Genomic DNA, 18,786 nt, shown 5'->3' on the forward strand with positions numbered 1-18,786 from the left:
TTTTATGGGGGATGGCAGTAAGAGTAAATTTAGGAATTATACAAATGGGAAAGTATATTTCAAATGTGCCTCCTGTTATTTAATTGCTTTAAATAACTGGAAGGCGGCACAATGTCGCCACACAGCAAGAAGGCTCCTGCAAGGCTCCCCAGAAACATGCTTAATGGGTTAACTGGTGAGTCTAAATGGGCTGTAGGTCTGAGTGCGAAGGGTTATCAGTCTGTCTATGTTAACCCCGCAATGGAGTAGCAGCCTGTCAGCTCTGTCACCCAGCATCTGCTAGGATAGACTCCAGCCCCCCACCCACCACCCCTCCCCCTGCGACCCCGACTGATTGATGTGACACAACAGATAAACATGTTGCTGCCATAGGTAAATGTCACCTGACTTGTCGATAGGCCGATATCAGTCAACACCGCAGATGTAAGCCGATGCACCGTTCGTCCAATGTATCAATGCTTTACTGTTTGCAACCTGCAAAAATGCAGGCCACTAATAGCCACTAATATCATTTACTGATGAGTCAGTTAAGCCGATAATATTGTTTCTGCTGGTGAATGTGTTAGGCTGTAACTGTAACCTTTAAATTATATACAACCTATAAAATACAGCATTAGGATAATAATAACAGTGTACTCAAAAAGTGCATTAAAAATCCCCTACCATGTTTATATAATAAAGATAATGTGGACTATTTTTGAGCAGTTTTAATCTGTTTATTGCTGCAAGTGTTTAGGGTACAGGGGCTGCAGTCTAATGGACTGGGGAAGTTATCAAAACATTAATTAATGGACACTGCTGATTCATCTCCCTCTAATCTCAAACAGCTTGAATAATGAGTGAGTCAAAGCACACGAGTCAGTCTGTGCTAAGCTTCTTCAACGGAGCCTGCAAAGTTCTGCTGACCACTGAGCAAGAACAAGGGATTGGCTGATGTGATGCGTCCTCTTGAAGGACAACTTAGTTGCTGATGCTGAAGAATAAGAGAGGATTTTGAATCGTCTAGAAAGAACATCGTGGCAGAAGTTGTTGCTCCTACTCTGTTTCAGCAGTAAGAAATTACTTTGGGGAAAAAAATAAAAGATTTCTCGTCCTCCTTATAAAAAAGGGCCCACTTAACGGCTTTTAGAAGTCTTGACAGTAGCTTGAAACAGAAAGTGCTCAGTTAATATTTCAAATCTGTCATGTTATTTTAGCAAATCACGGGTCATTTATCCACCCCTGCACGTCCACTGAAGGTTCAGCGTTGTACTAATCTCAATCGAGGTCATGCAACTCATTTTGTATTTTCATTGTAGTTTAGATTCTGAAGTCTTAGTTCTCCTTTGGTGTGAAGGTTGAAGCTACGGCTTACTTTTAGGCCTTTGATGTATATTGTAAGAGTAAGCAGCCACTTGTTAATTCCTCTCCAGGCTGCATTTTGAAAGAAGGTGTTTTGGGAGTTGTATTATAATGTGCTTGTTGTTTTCCGCAGTGCTGTATGAGGGGGAGGGACCCCACCAGTACCACCTCTATCTCCTCTCTCTCTTCCCCTGTTCTCGCTCTCCATCTATTCTTCCATCTCTCAGCCGTCTCGGTAACAGCAGACCCCTGCTCCTGTTTTTGTGGTGCTAGCATAGTGTCTAATGAGCTCAGAAGAAATACTCCACAGGAAGAGTGACAGCCCATGGTCATGTTTCCACCATTTCTCCTGTTGTGCTCAAATCACACCCACACCACATTTGTGAAGCCACAGAAGCGAGCGTCTACTCTTTGAATAGTTTGAATCTATGCAATCTGCGTAAATGGGATAATTGTTTGGAAGATTGAGGGATTGAGGGTATTTTCGGGGAAGTGAGGAGTTTACGGCAAAAACAGCAGTTGCCTCCAAATTCCTACTGCTAAAAGCATATCATTTGGAGTTGGGAGGTTTTTCTTATCAGTCAACAAGGAAAGGATTTTGGTCAAAATAAAAAAAATTGTGTTTACGACTAACCCGTCCTTTATTTTCTTTCTCTTGTCCAATGTCGGATCATTGTAGAAGCACATTAAGCAGAATATCCCAGACTTCCTTTTACCCAGCAACATTTCCAGACTCCTCCTGGGGGATCCCGAGTTTATCGCAGGCCAGATAACATATAAAATGTATCTGGAGGAATTTCGATCTAACCCAAAGTCCTTAGAGTAGCTTTCTCTGTGAAATGCATGAGCCACCTGAGCTGGCTCCTTATAACATGAAGGAGTAGTGGATCTACTCCAAGCTCCCTCACATGTACGAGCTTCCCACTCCGTCTCCAAGGGCGTGCTTCCATTCGGTACGGCTGCCATGTAGCGTGCACTAGCACAACAGTCCCTGCGCTCTCACTGGCCTGCGCATACACAGAATTTAACGATTGGGACCGGAGTACACATCAGTTCATCTCAGCATCTCAAATCCCCTTTCTCATGCTCACTCAAACTTAAATATCATACTTGAAAAACACATTTGCAGAGTACAAAAGGGGTCATGATTTCAAGGATTTTGTGGCTTGATTGGGAAAGTAGTGTCACACTGTCTTCTCACATGCACCAAACATTTGCTGATTGCCTAAACCGTTTTTCACTGTAGCTATATGAAACACTGCATACTGTTCTTGGGCAGATTTTGTACTCCTATTATGTGAGGACCACTAAATCTCACCTGGACCCACCTCTTCAAGCAGGTCAGGGCACAGCACAGAGCAATCACACGTGTCAAACAAACTGTAATTTTGGGGGTTAAACGTGACCTGCCGTGGTACGATTAGTTTGGTATGAGTGTAACCCGAAAGCCTGAGCCCAGCTCCTGTGCAAAGGAAAACATTTTCAGTCAGTTGCATCCACAGCCTCATTTTTTTTCTATCACTACCCAGAACTCATGACCATAAATGAGTGTCTGAATGTAGATCGACTGCTCCTTTTACCCATTACTTGTGAAAAAATGCCAAGATACCTTCGCTTCGGGGAAAAAACAAACCTGTCTGTAGGGAGCAATCCACTTTTTTCCAGCAGAGAAATAAATAGAATTTATTTTTTCAATCTAAACTGAAGGTTTGAGGCTGAAACTTTCCCAGATTTAGTAAAAAAGTTTTTAGTTGCATTGTAAATCTAAAAGGCTGAATTCAAAAGATAAATTGTATAATTCAAGAAATTGTGCCACCTTCTGCCCTTTTTGACATGATCAGGTATTACTTTCCATAAGGCATCTTACAAATGCTCTTAGCCACTGCCATCTTTCTATCCACCACATCCTCGGGCTCAAAAATAAGACGTAGTCCTGCAACCAGTGGTGTAGCCTCCTCATCCTATGATCTTAGGATAACATCAAGAGACACAGCAAGTTCTTTAAAGCTTTGAACATCCTACCTGCCAGGTGTTTTAAAAAGTTGTGCACCAAGAAAGTATACCTAGGAAAATGTGCACTATTGAAGGATCTGGACTGTCACTATCTTATTCAAAGGCACCTGGTGGCACTAGGTAAAGTATGCTGGGGTTTTAAAAGCCAGATCACAACCAACTTGAACGAGTATTGGAGAGCTGAGAGAGTTTGATCATGTATCCAGGTATACTGTAGTTTGACTGCTGCTAAAAAAACATTAAGGAAGCACTTGATCATCACAGTATAATGCAAGGCTGTGAAACCTCAGAGATACAAGTCTGTCCACAAACACAAGGAGACAGGCCGTTACATAAGACAAGCTGAAGAGGGTCGTAGAAACAGCAGGAGCAGCACCAGAGCCCTACAAAATGACCTCCAGCAGGCTACTTGTGTATGTTTCTGACCAGACTGTCAGAAACGTACAAAGACTTGGACTCAATGAGGGTGGCATGAGCTCCTGACAGCACCGCGCAGTGCAGCTCAATTGGCATTCGCCTGAGAGCTCCAGAACTGGCAGGTCCGTCATTGGCACCCTGTTCTCTTCACAGATGAAAGAAACTTTGCATTGACCACGTGTGACAAATGCCACGGCATCCCCAGTCCTTGGTCTGTCACATGTGTGTATGCCTTCTAACTGAACAGATGGATAACACTGAAGTAATGACTAGTTTAGTGACTTTGTATTATACTGTGATGATCAAGTGTTCCCCTTTTTTTGTCTTTTTAGGGTTTCTAAGGCAATGAACAGCTAACTTAACAGTTTTATACTTTAAATCTAAAAATCCTGATGTCCAGAAATGTTGACATAACTATTCTAAATGGAAGTGTACCAAATTGGGGGGTCTACACTGCAAATAGACTACTTGCACTAGGGCATGTGACGTATTTCCGTTTCCAAATAGTACCGCTTGTGCGTTTCCGGTACGTTTGCTTATCTATCGGTAGCTATGCTAATGTCGCTTCAGAATGAGTATAAAAAGGAAAGTATTTAAAACAGAACATTTTCAAAAACAGGAGAAGAAATACTCCGAGCATTGCTGTGTCCCACTTTGTTCAGCTTCAGCCAAATTTAACGGCATACTAAGTTTTCATGCCTTTCCGACCCATTCCGACTTGAGAAGACAATGGCTGGTAAATATACGCCGGGATCATTTCACGATTACCTCTCACACCAGGGTCTGCTGCAGACACTTTGCCAGTGATCAACTCATAGAGCCAACAACCCTCGATGGTCGAAGGCGGCTTATTAAAGGTGCTGTACCAACACTTTTTGAGTGGAATGGCTATAAAGTTGAACCACCGCGGCGTAGTGTTTGGGAGAGAACGGAGCGACGCCCTGAACTAGTTCCTCCTGACGATCAAGAAGAGCAAAGTCTTACAAGAGATCATGACTACTGCTCAGTCCCTGAGCCATCTGCACTGGACATATCTGCATCAGCTGCAGAAGACCTGTCCGAAGACGTGGAGACTCTGAGGAAGGAAATACAGGAGTTACGTGTCCAGCGAGAATTTGGGTTACAGCGTTTTGCTGGCTCCGACACTGACATCCGATTCTATACCAGGTACATCTAAGTTCTATTCAAGCTAACTGTTTAAAATATACCAAGGTCACCATCAGTTAAATTTAGAAAGTTTTTCCAGTCTTAATGAAAACAAAATAGAAATTTACTTTTTCTCTGCTGATTGTATGTTTTATGTAGATGCTTTAGTATTTAAACAATATCCTAATGCTACAGGTAAAATACAACACCAAATACTCTTAATCAGACTATTTTATACAGCATACCATTAGCATATTTGTCACAGTTTACATTATTTTATGTCAGTGTGTAATGTTAATTAATGATTGACATGATGTATGTCTCTCTCGTGAATAGATTTCCAAGCTATGATCATTTGATGGCATTCTGGGTTTTGATTGAGCCTTGCATCTATAAAATGATCCGGGTTTCAAGAGCCAAGTCAGCTGCCAATCGGAACGAAGAAGTGTTGACACCTGCACGCACATCAACAGTAGGTTATGGGTTTGTTGGTAGTTAGAACTAGAGGTGTAATGTTATTGTATTTATGTACAATAACATTACTTTATGTACAGTAGCATACATACACAGGTGTATGTATGCTAGACTCAGTATCCTTTACATACATACACCTGTGCACTACAGCACCTCATTGTTTACCCCATGGTACAGTATGGTATAACTAACCATTACAAAACATTTAGCCAAGAAAAGAATAATTTTACTAGTTCATAGCTTAAGGAGTAACATTTTCCCTTTTGTTTTCACCTTCCAGAGGCAGCTGCTACAGCCAATTGATGAGGTTTTTCTTTTCCTGGTTTTCCTGTCAGTTGGTTTGAAGGAGAGGGACCTGGCACACCGATTTAACATACACCAGTCCACAGTGAGCCGCATTATTGCAACATGGACAAATTTTCTTGCCACTGCACTGGGGTCTCAGTGCATCTGGCTTACACGTGAAGAAGTGCAAGCTTACCTCCCTGAGGAATTCAAAGATTTCTCAGACACCCAGATGATCCTTGACTGTACAGAGCTGAGGTGTCAGACACCATCCTCACCACTTCTCCAAAGTGAAATGTACTCTTCGTACAAATCCCACTGTACGATGAAAGCCCTGGTTGGCATAGCTCCACATGGTCCAGTGACATTCATCTCTAATCTGTATGCTGGTTCGGTTAGTGACAAGGAACTATTCAAACAATCAGGCATTGCTGAGAAGTTGACTGAAGACATGGCAGTGATGGTAGATAAGGGCTTCCTAATCACTGATTGTTGTAAATGCAAAGTGTACTGCCCACCTTTTCTATCTAAGCAGAAGCAGATGCCAGCATACCAGGTTAAGGAGACGCAGGCCATAGCCAGACTCAGGGTGCATATGGAGCGAGTCATTAGGAGGATCAAACAGAACAAACTTTTTGATAGCATCATTACCATGTCACATGTTTATAATATCAACCAACTGTTTGCAGTGGCATGTATGCTGTCAAATTACCAGAACACAGCATTAGTTAAAAAATGGGTTAAGTGAGACAAGATGGATTTTTCCCAAGACACCAGTGCCAGTACAAGTAACTTATGGAAAATGACCTGCAGCTGAGGCCACTACAGTTGAATTTCTTCCTTCTCAGCTGACAATACTTGATTACAGAACTGGTACTTGAGTGCCGATAGTTGAGTTTCAGTTATTGATAATTCAAATTCATTGCAAATGTTTAATGTTAATAATACTGTTTAATTATACTACTATATTACTATTCAGATTCAACAAAACTATTTATCAAAATTATAAAGTAAATCACTAAATCGTTTTAAAACCATAAGTGACATTGAACTTTTGTAACATCAAAAATACCATTTGTCATTTTCTACAGTTCAGTTATTGTCTAAATGTATATCAGTATGCTAGGCATGGAGTTTTAAATACTTACCATGTAAATAAGTTCTGCACAAATTCAACGTTTTAATGTGTGTTTTTAAAAATTAAATTGATGCCATTGCTTAAATAACAGTTTGATGTCACATAAAAGTAACATGTAACAACAAAAGAATTCATGAAATATATTGAAAATAAAACATCAGTTATTTTGTTCCAGCCAGCCTGAAGGATCTGTTTTTCTTTTTGCTATGTTTTCACTGTTCATTTTTTCAAACACAGGTATCTTGGCATATATATGTAAAAAAAAGAAATAGTCTGCCTTTTCTCTGATTGCATTGTGCACATCTATATCCATGTATATTCTTTGCACTAGGTAGTCCTCTTGTGCCCACACAACAAAGTCACACCACTGCATCCCACTGATGAGCAGTTGTCCTTGCACTTGCCAGTAATATGCGTGGCTCTTTTTTAGTTTAGGGGTACCACATTCCATCTGCACATATTTGCAGTCAATAAAGTTTTGTACATTGGGACATTTGAATTCGACGAAGCCAAACTGGGGGTATTCATTGGGGTCAAAAACAACACCATCAGGAGATGCAGCAAGCCAGGGGGCAATGGGGTGAATGACCAGACCACAGGGTGAGTAGTTAACATTCATTAGCCTACTATACTCTGCTGCTATTGCAGGCTCCATCTCAGTTCCTCTCCTCATGTCTGCTGTCTGCCTTGTTCCCTTCAATATACGCTCTGCTAGTGACTCGGCCGAGCTCTGGCCTCTGACGTGACACACCTCCCGAAACCTAGAGGCAGTCACTCTGGGCCTGTGGAGCTGATGCCACTCAGACGAAGAGCTTTGCTCACGTGTAGCTTCCTCTATTTTGTGAGCCATTTCCAGAGTTACAGACAAGCTTTTCAGATGCAGAAGCTCTTCTTCTGAGCACACAAACACACAATCTGATGGCAAGATGTCATACCCCTCCAGAGGCAAGTGCGGTGTTGGTGGTGCATCGCGGTGTAGTGTGATGTACCGGGTTGTCAAAACCGGCTGCTGATATGACAGAACACTGCCCTCCTGCACCAGCCCAAAGGCACTTTCCACAAGGGGCTTGTCAGGTCTCATGTTCATTGTGGTCACAAGTGGCCTGTCCTCAATATTAAATTTTGCATATGCCTCCGTTATTCTGAACAAGCAGGGATCTGGTAACGGACCCACCATGCCTCTGTAGAAGCCACTCCTAAAGAAAACATCAATGACAATAATGTAAGGGAGAAGGTTGTTATACTGAACAACAACTAAACTAAAAGGTGTAAAACAGTGGTGCATAAGTTAGAGACTGGGATGTATATGTACATGACTGAGTTAGCAGTCTTCAGAAAGTGTAATGTTGTATGTAAATTAATACCTATTCTGACACATGTATGTATGAAAAAAATAGCAACATACATTTGTAACACATGAAACCAAATTTTACAAATGTAATTACCGTACTCCAGTCTGGGCCATCCTATTTGGTACTGGCTTAGTGAAGATCATGGAGTTGATGGGTCCTGGCTTCACACCCTAACAGAAGACACATTTACTATGGATGGTGTTGCTGTTCATATGTAAACATGGACTAATTCAAAAACTTTAACCTCATTTAAATTACCACTGTCCGTGGCTTGTGCCATTGCTGTTCAGATTCCGTGCAGCTATGCACAGGGGGGACAACCGGCACTCTGAGTTGTGAGTAGTGTGCTGTTTGGAAGAGCAGTGCCACTGTGTGATTGCACATAACAGCGCCTGCCACACAGGAGCACTGGCTATGTGTCAGTATCACCGGCGATGAATCCAGAAGCTTAATCTAAGAAGAAAAAACGAAAATTAAAAATGTAACATCTTCATGGAAGAGCCGAACAGGAACATAGTTCAGTGTTATGGTTACGCACCCTCCTGAATGCTTAGTGTTTCCTTCTCTCCCTATTAAAACAACTTAACCATGCTTGATAACTGTAATAACTTAGATTGTGTATATTTGCAGTATTAACTTGTTGTCAAATGTTTCTGATCACCCAAACACACGTTGATTTAACTATCTGACTAGTCAAATTAGGAGTGATAAAGCAGGGAGACAAGGAAAACATTCAAGTTGATGGGCCTTTAGGAATGAACTTAACTAATGCTTAAATGAACTGAACCCCACTGAACGGGGATTAACAACTTTACACAGCTTCCTGCCTACACTTAGTCTGTGTGGTGCCTCACTCTTCCTCATCGACCTGTAGCACAGGGCTCTCACACCGACCTCCCCTGACAACCTGTCTTTATTGGACACTGAATAAAGATACAAGTACCATTAGCATTATTTCTGTATTACTCATTTCAGCATGTCTTAAACATATATATTTTACACTTAGCAAGAGTAGCATTAGGTAGTTAACTACCTCCATAGTTAGCCAACTACCTAACGCTAATATAACAGTGTCTAACAACAAAAGTGACATTAGTTAAGAAAACCTCAACTATAGTTTAGGACGACATAAAACACCGTTTAAGAAAACATGTAATGTAGAGAACTGACATCAAATGAAGGACATAGCGGAGTAACGTAGTGTTTGCATTTGACGTTAGCTAGCGTTTCTTTGTCGGTTAATTTACGTTTTCTTACCTTCGTAGTTGTGTATATATGATGCAGCATATAACTTAAATCCTTTATCTAATTTGCTGGCGGGGGTAGTCGTCACTCTGCAAATCCGATGAACATCGGTGATGTTCAATTTTGGGAGCTCTTGTAGGCATCGAGTGTAGAACGTCGCCATGGTTTAACCGCACCGGAAGCACTGGAGCAGGACTACATAGAACGCGGAAGTGTTAGTGCAAGTAGTCCATTGAGCAAATTTACAACATCTGAGTTTGTTTTTTTTTCCACATCGGTTAAGTGTATTGTGTGGATTGATACATTTGATATCATTTTTGTGTGATCAGCAGCGTTACCAGTGAGCCGTTTAGGCCTGTATGGTCGCTATCTCCTGTTCTCTTAGGATGAGCTGATATACTTAGCAGTTGAGCTGGGCGATATATCGAGTTTTTAAAACATATCGATATATTTTTATACGAGATATAAGATGTGACAATACCCCCCCCCCCGTCCCCTTCTGGCTGCCTCTGCCTCAATTTTATCCCACAACTTAGACATTCACATTATTCACACTCTCATTACACATACATATAGGATCTTGGGGGTGGGCACAATCACGGAGTCCAAATCACCATCAGGGTGTATACCTCACCCCTGACGTCGTTGCCCACCTCTCAATTTTAAATACACTTAGTCATTGAGGGCTAGCAGGAGGGACCATGCGCTTACCTGCTGCTCCTTGGCAGGTAGCTCCATGCCCTCCTGGGTTTTAATTGCACCTTAGAACACATATGCATCAACACTACAATGAGCGGGTGGAGGGAGGTTTGGAGTCTTCTCCCACCCCCATTCTCTGCGGCCTGCTGGAGCGGGGGGGCTAGTAGGAGGAGTTGGCCGTCCGACTGCGGTCTGGGGTGTGGGGCCTCCCTGCTGCTGCGGAGTCGGGGTGGTCTGCCTCTCCCCACCGCAGGGAAAAGGGTAACACCACCTGGGTCTGGGTGCAATTCCCCCCTCCAGGGGCAAGGGTACCTAGACCCGGTTTGTAAAGTACGCTTGGGGAGTGTGATTGTGTGTACAGCGTCTCTTTATGTCTGTCTCCACGTTGGTTGAGTGTGGAGTGAGTGCATATGAGAGCATGAGGGTGGGAATGGATGTTTGTGTCTGTGTGTGCCTGTATGTCTGTGTCTATATGTCAGGTTGGGTATCAGACGCCACCTCTCTGGGGACACCTCAGGCCCTCCAAGGTTTGGAGGCCTATCTCCACCCACCACCACTTCCCCTGCCGGTGGCGGACTCCCTCAGGTGTCGGTGTGTTGGTGGTTCTTTGTGTCTGGGGGTGGGCGTCCGGGTACACACCGGCTCACTCCTTGGCGGCCGCTTGTCGGGGCCTGGGGCCTGGGGCTCGCTCGGGCCCCTTTGGAGGTGGGGTGCCCCCGGCCTCTCGGCCTAGGGCTCGGTCACTCAGGCGCAGCTGGGGGCCGGCGGAGCTCACGGGCGCGTCACTGCAACCCCCCCTGGCTTCTGCTCCGCGGCTGCTGAGTGAGCCCTCATCTGGGACTCTCCTCAGCTCTTACTGGGACAGTGGCGCGGCTGCCCCTCTGTTGGTCTTCCATGGTCTCTTGTGTTCTGGGGGCCTCTGGATGTCTGGAGTTTTGATCTCCTCCATACCCGCTTCACACCCTGGAGGACGGGGCTGTGGCCCCCCCACACTCCCTAGCAGATCATTACATGGAGAAACCTTTGGAATGCAAGCATGCTGATCCACACAGGTATGCACACATGGGTATTCACAGACGCGGACTAAAGCTTTCTTGGCTGCTGCCTCAAAGCACACTGTGCGCTGTCTATCTTGCGTGCTGCACAATATCGTTTATTACTTAGTAAATACTGATATCTATGACTAGCTAGTTTATTGTGATGGTGCTTTGCTTTCTCTATTATTATGTTGCTCTTTGTTGTTTGCTGTCTCCTCTGTTTGTTTGTTTGTTTGTTTGTTTGTTTGTTTGTTTTTTCTCCATACAGGTGACCCAGGAGTTTTTTGTTTTTTTTTTGTCTCTCTTCCCCCCCCCTTCTCACCGTCTCTTCTCCCCTTGGGTTTTCTTTCTTTCTCTCCCCCTCTCTCTCTCATTCATTCCCCCTGTCCTATTTATTAAAAAAAAAAAAAAAAAAAAAAAAAAATGACAAAGGATGAACTGAAGCTCTGCCATCACGTAATGTCGCATACTGCTGTTTCTGATGTCATTTAAAAAAAAAAAAAAAAAAAAAAAAAAAAAAAAAAAAAAAAAACAACTTTACACAGCTTCCTGCCTACACTTAGTCTGTGTGGTGCCTCACTCTTCCTCATCGACCTGTAGCACAGGGCTCTCACACCGACCTCCCCTGACAACCTGTCTTTATTGGACACTGAATAAAGATACAAGTACCATTAGCATTATTTCTGTATTACTCATTTCAGCATGTCTTAAACATATATATTTTACACTTAGCAAGAGTAGCATTAGGTAGTTAACTACCTCCATAGTTAGCCAACTACCTAACGCTAATATAACAGTGTCTAACAACAAAAGTGACATTAGTTAAGAAAACCTCAACTATAGTTTAGGACGACATAAAACACCGTTTAAGAAAACATGTAATGTAGAGAACTGACATCAAATGAAGGACATAGCGGAGTAACGTAGTGTTTGCATTTGACGTTAGCTAGCGTTTCTTTGTCGGTTAATTTACGTTTTCTTACCTTCGTAGTTGTGTATATATGATGCAGCATATAACTTAAATCCTTTATCTAATTTGCTGGCGGGGGTAGTCGTCACTCTGCAAATCCGATGAACATCGGTGATGTTCAATTTTGGGAGCTCTTGTAGGCATCGAGTGTAGAACGTCGCCATGGTTTAACCGCACCGGAAGCACTGGAGCAGGACTACATAGAACGCGGAAGTGTTAGTGCAAGTAGTCCATTGAGCAAATTTACAACATCTGAGTTTGTTTTTTTTTCCACATCGGTTAAGTGTATTGTGTGGATTGATACATTTGATATCATTTTTGTGTGATCAGCAGCGTTACCAGTGAGCCGTTTAGGCCTGTATGGTCGCTATCTCCTGTTCTCTTAGGATGAGCTGATATACTTAGCAGTTGAGCTGGGCGATATATCGAGTTTTTAAAACATATCGATATATTTTTATACGAGATATAAGATGTGACAATATCCTTTATATCGATATAGTCTATGTTACGTTATAATTATAGTTGTGGAGCCGCAAGTTTGCCTCTCTTTCGTCCACTTTTGTCTCTACGCAACGTTACTCCGCCTCGCCTTCACTGAAGACAACTCCCCCTCCTACCCCATCGCTTCACGTGCAGGCAGCGACAAGACGGACACGGCAAATCTCCGTTAACGAGTTACTGCGCATCGCCCCATGCGTGGGGCTGGACGGCGTCAACGTGCTAACGAGCTAAACATGCTAACGAGCTAACCGCGCTAACCCTAAAATCCTTTCATTCTCTCAAAAGTTGATAGCGCGCCTTATGTATGAATTCTGGTTGTGCTTGGTGGCCGCGAACCGATTTTATGTGGTACACGGCGTTCAGCAATCTGTCAAAAATGTTTGAGTACGACTTTGGTCAGCTACGGAGCTGCACCGCTTGATAGATTGTCGGCGCATTACGGCTACCGAGGAGCTTCGCGGAGTGATACGTACTGTGCATCAACGTAATATTACCGTATTGTGTGTGTATAAGGACCATAAATGGCACCTGTAAGAGACGTGGTTATGAAGCGGATTTCAAACTCCAGGCTATCAGTCACACAGTAAAACTTGGGAACAGAGCAGCTGTAAAATCTGTCTGTCTTTGTTATTACGCTCAGCGTCTTTTAGTTTACATTTTGACTGCACAATTGTGAGCTCTTTGTTTAGCACAAAAACAACCTTGTTTTCTTTTATTTATGGAGCATTATTATTTAATGAATGCTCATAATTTAATTTTGAGTAATTTTTCATGTACATCTGTGCTGTATGTTAATAAAAGTGCCTGTGTGACATCTGGGACACAGCTTTGACTAAGAACTCTTTTTGTTCTTACTTTATGGCTTAAAAAAAATATCGAGATATATATCTTATATCGCCATCCAGCTAAAAAATATCGAGATATGAATTTTGGGTCATATCGCCCAGCCCTACTTAGCAGATAACCACACCTTATCTGTCTTCACACTCTGAGTCAGTTAACTTACCTTAAAGCTTTCCTTTTTATGTTTGACTTACAGGCCCCTTTTTTATGATCCAAAGAGCTACAAATCAAAGAGCAGCAGACGATATCAGTTGAAAATCTTGCTCATTTGAACATCTGCTCAAATAATGGTCCTTTTTAGCGTGCTTATTTTACTATTCTGTTAAATGTGTTGAAAGTACCTTTTCATACCTAATAAGCAGTCTGTTATTTAAAAAAATGGAATACCTTATAATGAAGAGCAGTGCATGAGTAAAATTTAAATATTTTCTTCCTCAGACACGTTTCCCCTCTTTTTGCCAGTAGCTGTATATTGGTTTGCTAGGAGCTCTTCCTGTATTGCAGCAACATGCCTACTGTATATCATTATCATACATTACCATTTCAAGTCTCAAAAAAAATGAAAGAGAATTGGAAAATGATTTAGTTTTTGGCACAGCCCTTGTCTGTTTCTGACCTAATATTTATGCTTTGCACATTTATTAAGATGTGGTCTTCTTCTCAGAGTCTGACAGCAGACTGTGAGTAAGTTTCATGCTTGATAAAGTCTGAGGGTGTGGTGTCTATTTTTGATGCAGTTCTGGGTTTGTTTTTGTGAACGGTGTCTGCGGTAGGTAATTCAAACCCAAGAGTGACCCAGTTAAGAAGGCCATGTTTGTGTTTATAGTTTGCTCTGTCCTCTCATCTCCAGGCCAGTGTTCTACTTTGCTGCTGTAAGGTGGAGCATCCCCACTCTGCCTGGGACACAGCAACAGACGGACAGATAAACTGCGCTGTGAAGTTGTCCTTTTAATGGATGCCAGGGTGGCCCTACTTCTCTTGTGGACAGTCTTTGTCCTGCTGACAGCTGAACTGAATTGGATTGATGCTGCAAAGGTCTATACCAACACGTGGGCTGTCCAGATCAATGGGGGCCCTGGGGAAGCTGATCGCATCGCCAGGGAACATGGATTCATCAACCATGGCCATGTAAGTTCTACGTCTCTTACTCCTTCCTTCTATTACATTGTCTAAAATGTTATCCTATATATGCCGCATATGTCTGTTTGGATTAGTTTCTCTCCTATATACCACCTACCTACTAGATTTTACTTTACTATACACAGCCATGGTTTGTTACAGCAAAGTCTTGCAAGTCTCAGGCTTACAAAGCAAGTGTACATCAGAGAGCCTGACACTTAGACAATATTTTCTTTTTTTCAGTGGATTGCTAAAATCTGGCCTCTTCCCATTTCTTGTAGCTTAAGTGGGGCATGCATGACTTCTTACCATGCTGGCACATACTCGTGTTTGCAGAACAGTGGTAGGAATAGACGGCAATAATAAGGGTGATATTTTAGGGTCTGAAGGACGGTGGCTCTGTTTAATTATGATGTAGCTAGTTTAATTTTATTGCTAGCACTTCAGTTGCTGTTTGTGGTCTTGCCAAGTCATTTTATTTAATTAAACTGTTGTATCACACAGTTTTGAGATATGGGAGAGGGAAAAAAAAACAACTGTCAGAGGGTGAAGAATGAGGAGGAGAGACAGAGAAGTGACTTATTGTTCTTTCAGCATATTAGGTCCCTCACATATCAAAATGCTTCAGAGGCTAAGCTTTTTCATATTTGTGCTCAGCACTTGACAGCGAGTCGCTATTTGGTCCCCTTTCCCCTTGTTGCTTCACTTGAGACTTTACTTCATTTGCATGTGTCTGTGTGGAGCTGCTGGAGTGTTACACACACACATGCACACGCCAGTGAACAGCCCTATGGATTACTTCTTACGAATGTGCGTAGGAGGTTCTGCATATTCCCGTCCCACCTCTACCCACCTCAACTAAAGAGGATTCTCTGAAAGAGAGGTTTGCGAAATTAAATCGGGCTTATCTCTCCTGCCTTTTTATTGTCAAAGATGGTTTTGTCTGGAGTGCAAAGCCAGAAGTTTTTAGTCTTTTATCCTAGCAAATAGTTGTAGTTCGGGTTTTTTGACAATCTGGACAAGATTGGACTTGTGTCAATAGGAAATGCTCTTTACGTCCATTATAATAGATCACATCCATGTGACCAAACGTTGAGCCTCTCTGAGGAACTTAAGTTATTTTTAAATGTGCAGTTACTTTAGTATTTATGTAGATACTGCAGTAGCTTCAGGCTTAAAGTATAAAACTATTGTAGTGCAGGATAAAAGAAGGCTTTGGTATATTGGCCCCTAACACTTATACTGTAAAACGATTCTGTAAGTTCTGGATAGAATGAATTGGGTAAAATGAACCCATCAATATACTGCTCACAAAATACAGATATATATACTCTAGAGCCAAAAAAGTATCTCTTCTCAGAATGAGGTAATTCTTCTTTCTCTCATATTCCTCGAATGTGATCACTTTCCCTAGGAAAAGAAAGTTTAATCAGTTCCTGCCTTCTGTTTATCACTGTTGCCCTCATTTCACCCAGCTACAGAAACATTTCGAGCCTCTGCCTATAATACCACTTAATTAAAGGATAGATGTTTAGTTTTCTACTTTCTGTTAATTACTGATTACGTCAAATGAAGAGATGCTGGCAGAAGGCAGAGAAATGAATCCTCTAAGATGACTCTGGGTTTGCGAAATCTATGATCCCGTATGGCAGATTGTCAGTTAAGTGCACATGAAATTAAGCTAAGGTCCTGGAAAATGAAAGAGAATTGCATGCAGACTCATTTTGAAGAGTGGGCTCTAAGAAAATCCCACTTACCTCACCCCAACAAAGCCTGTGGCACTTTTCTCCAAAAGCGGAGGGTTCTGTTTTTTTTCCCTGCAGTGTGGATGTGGGAGGCAGGTATTCCAAGGGTGGTGGTTATAGTTGGCTGCAAGTTTAGGGAGAAATGATACAAATACTAATTTCCTAAACACGGTGAAAGCTAGGAGCGTGTGTGGGAGACACTAACAAAGAAAGGAGTAAAGCTAGTGTAGCATGATGTTATGGACAGAAAAGTGCTGGATGACTGGAAGAAATTTAGTGTTATCCACCGTCTGGAATTAGATTTTGTAGGAGTACATCTTCAGTCATTGTTTTACAGAAGCACCCAAATAAGTTTTATTTTAGTCTCTCCTGAGTGGGTGCTATGAGAAAATGATGATATACGGGCTATGTGCAGTATCTGCTCTCTGACAGTGTAGTGTGGGTTATGTGAGGGTATGAGTTAGGCAAGACTTTGTAGAGCTGGCAGCTTAGAAAGGGAATGACTTATTCATTTTCCCATCATCCTTGGTGGTGGTTCTATAGGGCTCTTGTAGAGAGGAAAGAGGCTGATGTATAATCAGGACTTAATTGGATTTTTATCACTAATGTGATTACAGGATCATCACGTAACTGATCATTTGTTCACTGTGGTGCTTAGAAACACCTTATTGTCTCTGCACGTCTTTTTGTATTTGCAGATTCACTTATTATGTTTCGGCCTAATTTTCTTTGAGTGTATAAGGGATAATGTGCGCGTTTGATTATGCTTCATGCTGATATTTAAGTGTAAATGTCATCAAGACTTTGTTTGTCGGCATCGTTGTATCTGTTTGTTGTATCTGTGTTAAATTTTGGCCTCCTTTCTTCGTAATGCTTTGTGTATGTGTGGGAGTTCTATGGTAGGGTTAGGAGCTAAATGTCATGTTGCGTTGTTGGTGAGCCAAGTCAGAATCATTGTTTTTATGAGGATGAGCAGGCTCTGTAGGTGGTGACAGACTGAATCACCCTGAATTAGACGTCTAACGCCACAGCCTTTCTCTTTGTTTCTTTGTCCTTCTCTCTTTCTGCATCTCTCCATCTGGCTCTCCCAGTTTCTTTCTATTTATAGCTAACTGACTGTAAACATGTGGCTGTAGTGTAATCTCAAATAAGGGCTTTTTGTTCAGCTTCACACAGTCAGCTTCCCTTGGCAGGGGGTCTTCTTTTAAGACTGCAGGAAAACACTCCATTAGGGCTGTGCGATATGACCAAAATCTCATATCCCAATATAAAACATCTATCGTCCGATAACGATATAAATCACAAAAAATGTAATATTTTCTGTAAATTCTGTGAATCTCGGGTAGGTGAAGTGTTTCCAGCTGGGCGTCTTGTACCTGGAGTCAAGTGTTTTAACCGATGCATGAAACTACACATTTTTAGACAGGTTGTAACAGCCGCCGTTTTCTTTGTGTGTATTTATTACACGGCGTGCTGCGGGGAAAGCCTGTTCTAACGTTTGAGTCTAAGGTTTATTTTTTAGCACCTGACGACTCTTTTTTTGCTTCTCATCTGTCAATACTCTGCATACTTTTTCAAGTGATTCTGTTTATTTTGAAAATTCTCAACAGGATCTTGAGCTTTATTGTGAAAGGTTTATGTGGAAAATAAACAAGCGGACATGCAATGGTGTAACCGTCGTTGTTGCTAACGACAACCCATAAAAACAGGCGCTTGTCCGTCTGTAGTGTGGTTATATTAAATATAAGAGAAAGAGAGAACTTTAAGAAATTAATATAGCCACTACAGTGACCATCAAAACGATGAAAAAAATATTGCCGTAAACAGTTTATTTTGCGATACCATGAAACAAACGATAGCGTAAAAGGAAACGATAGACTTTTGTATATCGTCATCCGATATATATCGTTATATCGAACAGCCCTACACTCCATTGGCTTCAGTGTTGCACAGCTTACAGACCATTCCCATTCAATGAATGAATGTTTGATTGCAATCATTTTGTCTCAAGTTATAGTACTAAAATACTCTTTCAGACTCAACTTTTCTGTGCTAGGTGGAAGGTAATGCAATCTGCAATCTGCAGTTGTCTATTACTATGTGACATGTCAACCAACTGGCCTATTCTCTCTCTTCCTTTATTTGATTCAGTGAGCTTATTTGATTGGCCAAAAAAAAAAAAAAAGAAAAAGAAATGCAACAAAATGATTTAATGAAATACATCTCACTCTCACGCACTCCCTTTCTTTCTGTCATCATGTAGTGGCTGTGGGAGATTGTCACAACACACCAGTACTGAGTGCATGCAGATGTGGCACTAATGCTTTTAAGGCCGTTTGTTTTTCTAGCGAGAAGAGTTTGATTATTTTCTATTTGAATGTGATTTGTAAAGTGAGCTCTGAGAGAGAGAGAGAGAGAGAGAGAGGCTGTTTATATTAGACTGTGTTATTGGTTTTATCTT

General features: G+C 41.9%; 3 protein-coding genes across 5 annotated transcripts in view; 2 read left to right on the forward strand and 1 right to left on the reverse strand.

Annotated features, from left to right (window-relative positions):
* The window catches only part of furinb (furin (paired basic amino acid cleaving enzyme) b), a 118,392-nt gene that overhangs the window by 3,366 nt on the left and 96,240 nt on the right, over positions 1–18,786 (forward strand). For both annotated transcript variants that reach the window (XM_085281787.1, XM_085281786.1), the window contains exon 2: positions 14,312–14,589. In XM_085281787.1, the coding sequence (XP_085137913.1) occupies positions 14,413–14,589 (177 nt within the window). In that variant the 5' untranslated portion in view covers positions 14,312–14,412. The remainder of the gene's footprint in view (positions 1–14,311; positions 14,590–18,786) is intronic.
* On the forward strand, positions 313–7,539 carry LOC146569461 (uncharacterized). Its single transcript, XM_085281782.1, has 3 exons — positions 313–4,938; positions 5,254–5,389; positions 5,672–7,539. The coding sequence occupies exons 1-3, from the start codon at positions 4,343–4,345 to the stop codon at positions 6,422–6,424; spliced, it is 1,485 nt and encodes a 494-aa protein (XP_085137908.1). The 5' UTR covers positions 313–4,342; the 3' UTR covers positions 6,425–7,539.
* LOC146569462 (uncharacterized) lies at positions 6,771–9,653 on the reverse strand. 2 transcript variants are annotated; one of them, XM_085281780.1, is made up of 5 exons: positions 9,424–9,653; positions 8,998–9,089; positions 8,425–8,619; positions 8,260–8,336; positions 6,771–8,010 (listed from the first exon to the last, which is right to left on the reverse strand). In XM_085281780.1, the coding sequence occupies exons 1-5, from the start codon at positions 9,572–9,574 to the stop codon at positions 6,972–6,974; spliced, it is 1,554 nt and encodes a 517-aa protein (XP_085137906.1). In that variant the 5' UTR covers positions 9,575–9,653; the 3' UTR covers positions 6,771–6,971. The 2 variants fall into 2 exon arrangements, with proteins under 2 accessions (XP_085137906.1, XP_085137907.1); XM_085281781.1 differs by lacking the exon at positions 8,998–9,089 and having other exon boundaries at positions 6,777–8,010; positions 9,424–9,563.

This window comes from Mchenga conophoros, linkage group LG7, assembly GCF_057382185.1.
Source record: "Mchenga conophoros isolate Kocher_MC1m ecotype Shallow Benthic linkage group LG7, M_conophoros_male_GT1.1, whole genome shotgun sequence".
Lineage (NCBI taxonomy): Eukaryota > Metazoa > Chordata > Actinopteri > Cichliformes > Cichlidae > Mchenga > Mchenga conophoros.

What these genes read in the sequence shown, in the direction of transcription:
- LOC146569461 (XM_085281782.1), top strand. Translation starts at nt 4,343, where the DNA reads ATGAGTATAAAAAGGAAAGTATTTAAAACAGAACATTTTCAAAAACAG. An exon ending in GACATCCGATTCTATACCAG is followed by an intron (nt 4,939 to 5,253) that starts GTACATCTAAGT and finishes TCTCGTGAATAG; the next exon opens with ATTTCCAAGCTATGATCATT. An exon ending in CACCTGCACGCACATCAACA is followed by an intron (nt 5,390 to 5,671) that starts GTAGGTTATGGG and finishes TTCACCTTCCAG; the next exon opens with AGGCAGCTGCTACAGCCAAT.
- LOC146569462 (XM_085281780.1), bottom strand. Translation starts at nt 9,574, where the DNA reads ATGGCGACGTTCTACACTCGATGCCTACAAGAGCTCCCAAAATTGAAC. An exon ending in ATATATACACAACTACGAAG is followed by an intron (nt 9,090 to 9,423) that starts GTAAGAAAACGT and finishes ATCTTTATTCAG; the next exon opens with TGTCCAATAAAGACAGGTTG. An exon ending in AGGCACCACACAGACTAAGT is followed by an intron (nt 8,620 to 8,997) that starts GTAGGCAGGAAG and finishes TTTTCTTCTTAG; the next exon opens with ATTAAGCTTCTGGATTCATC.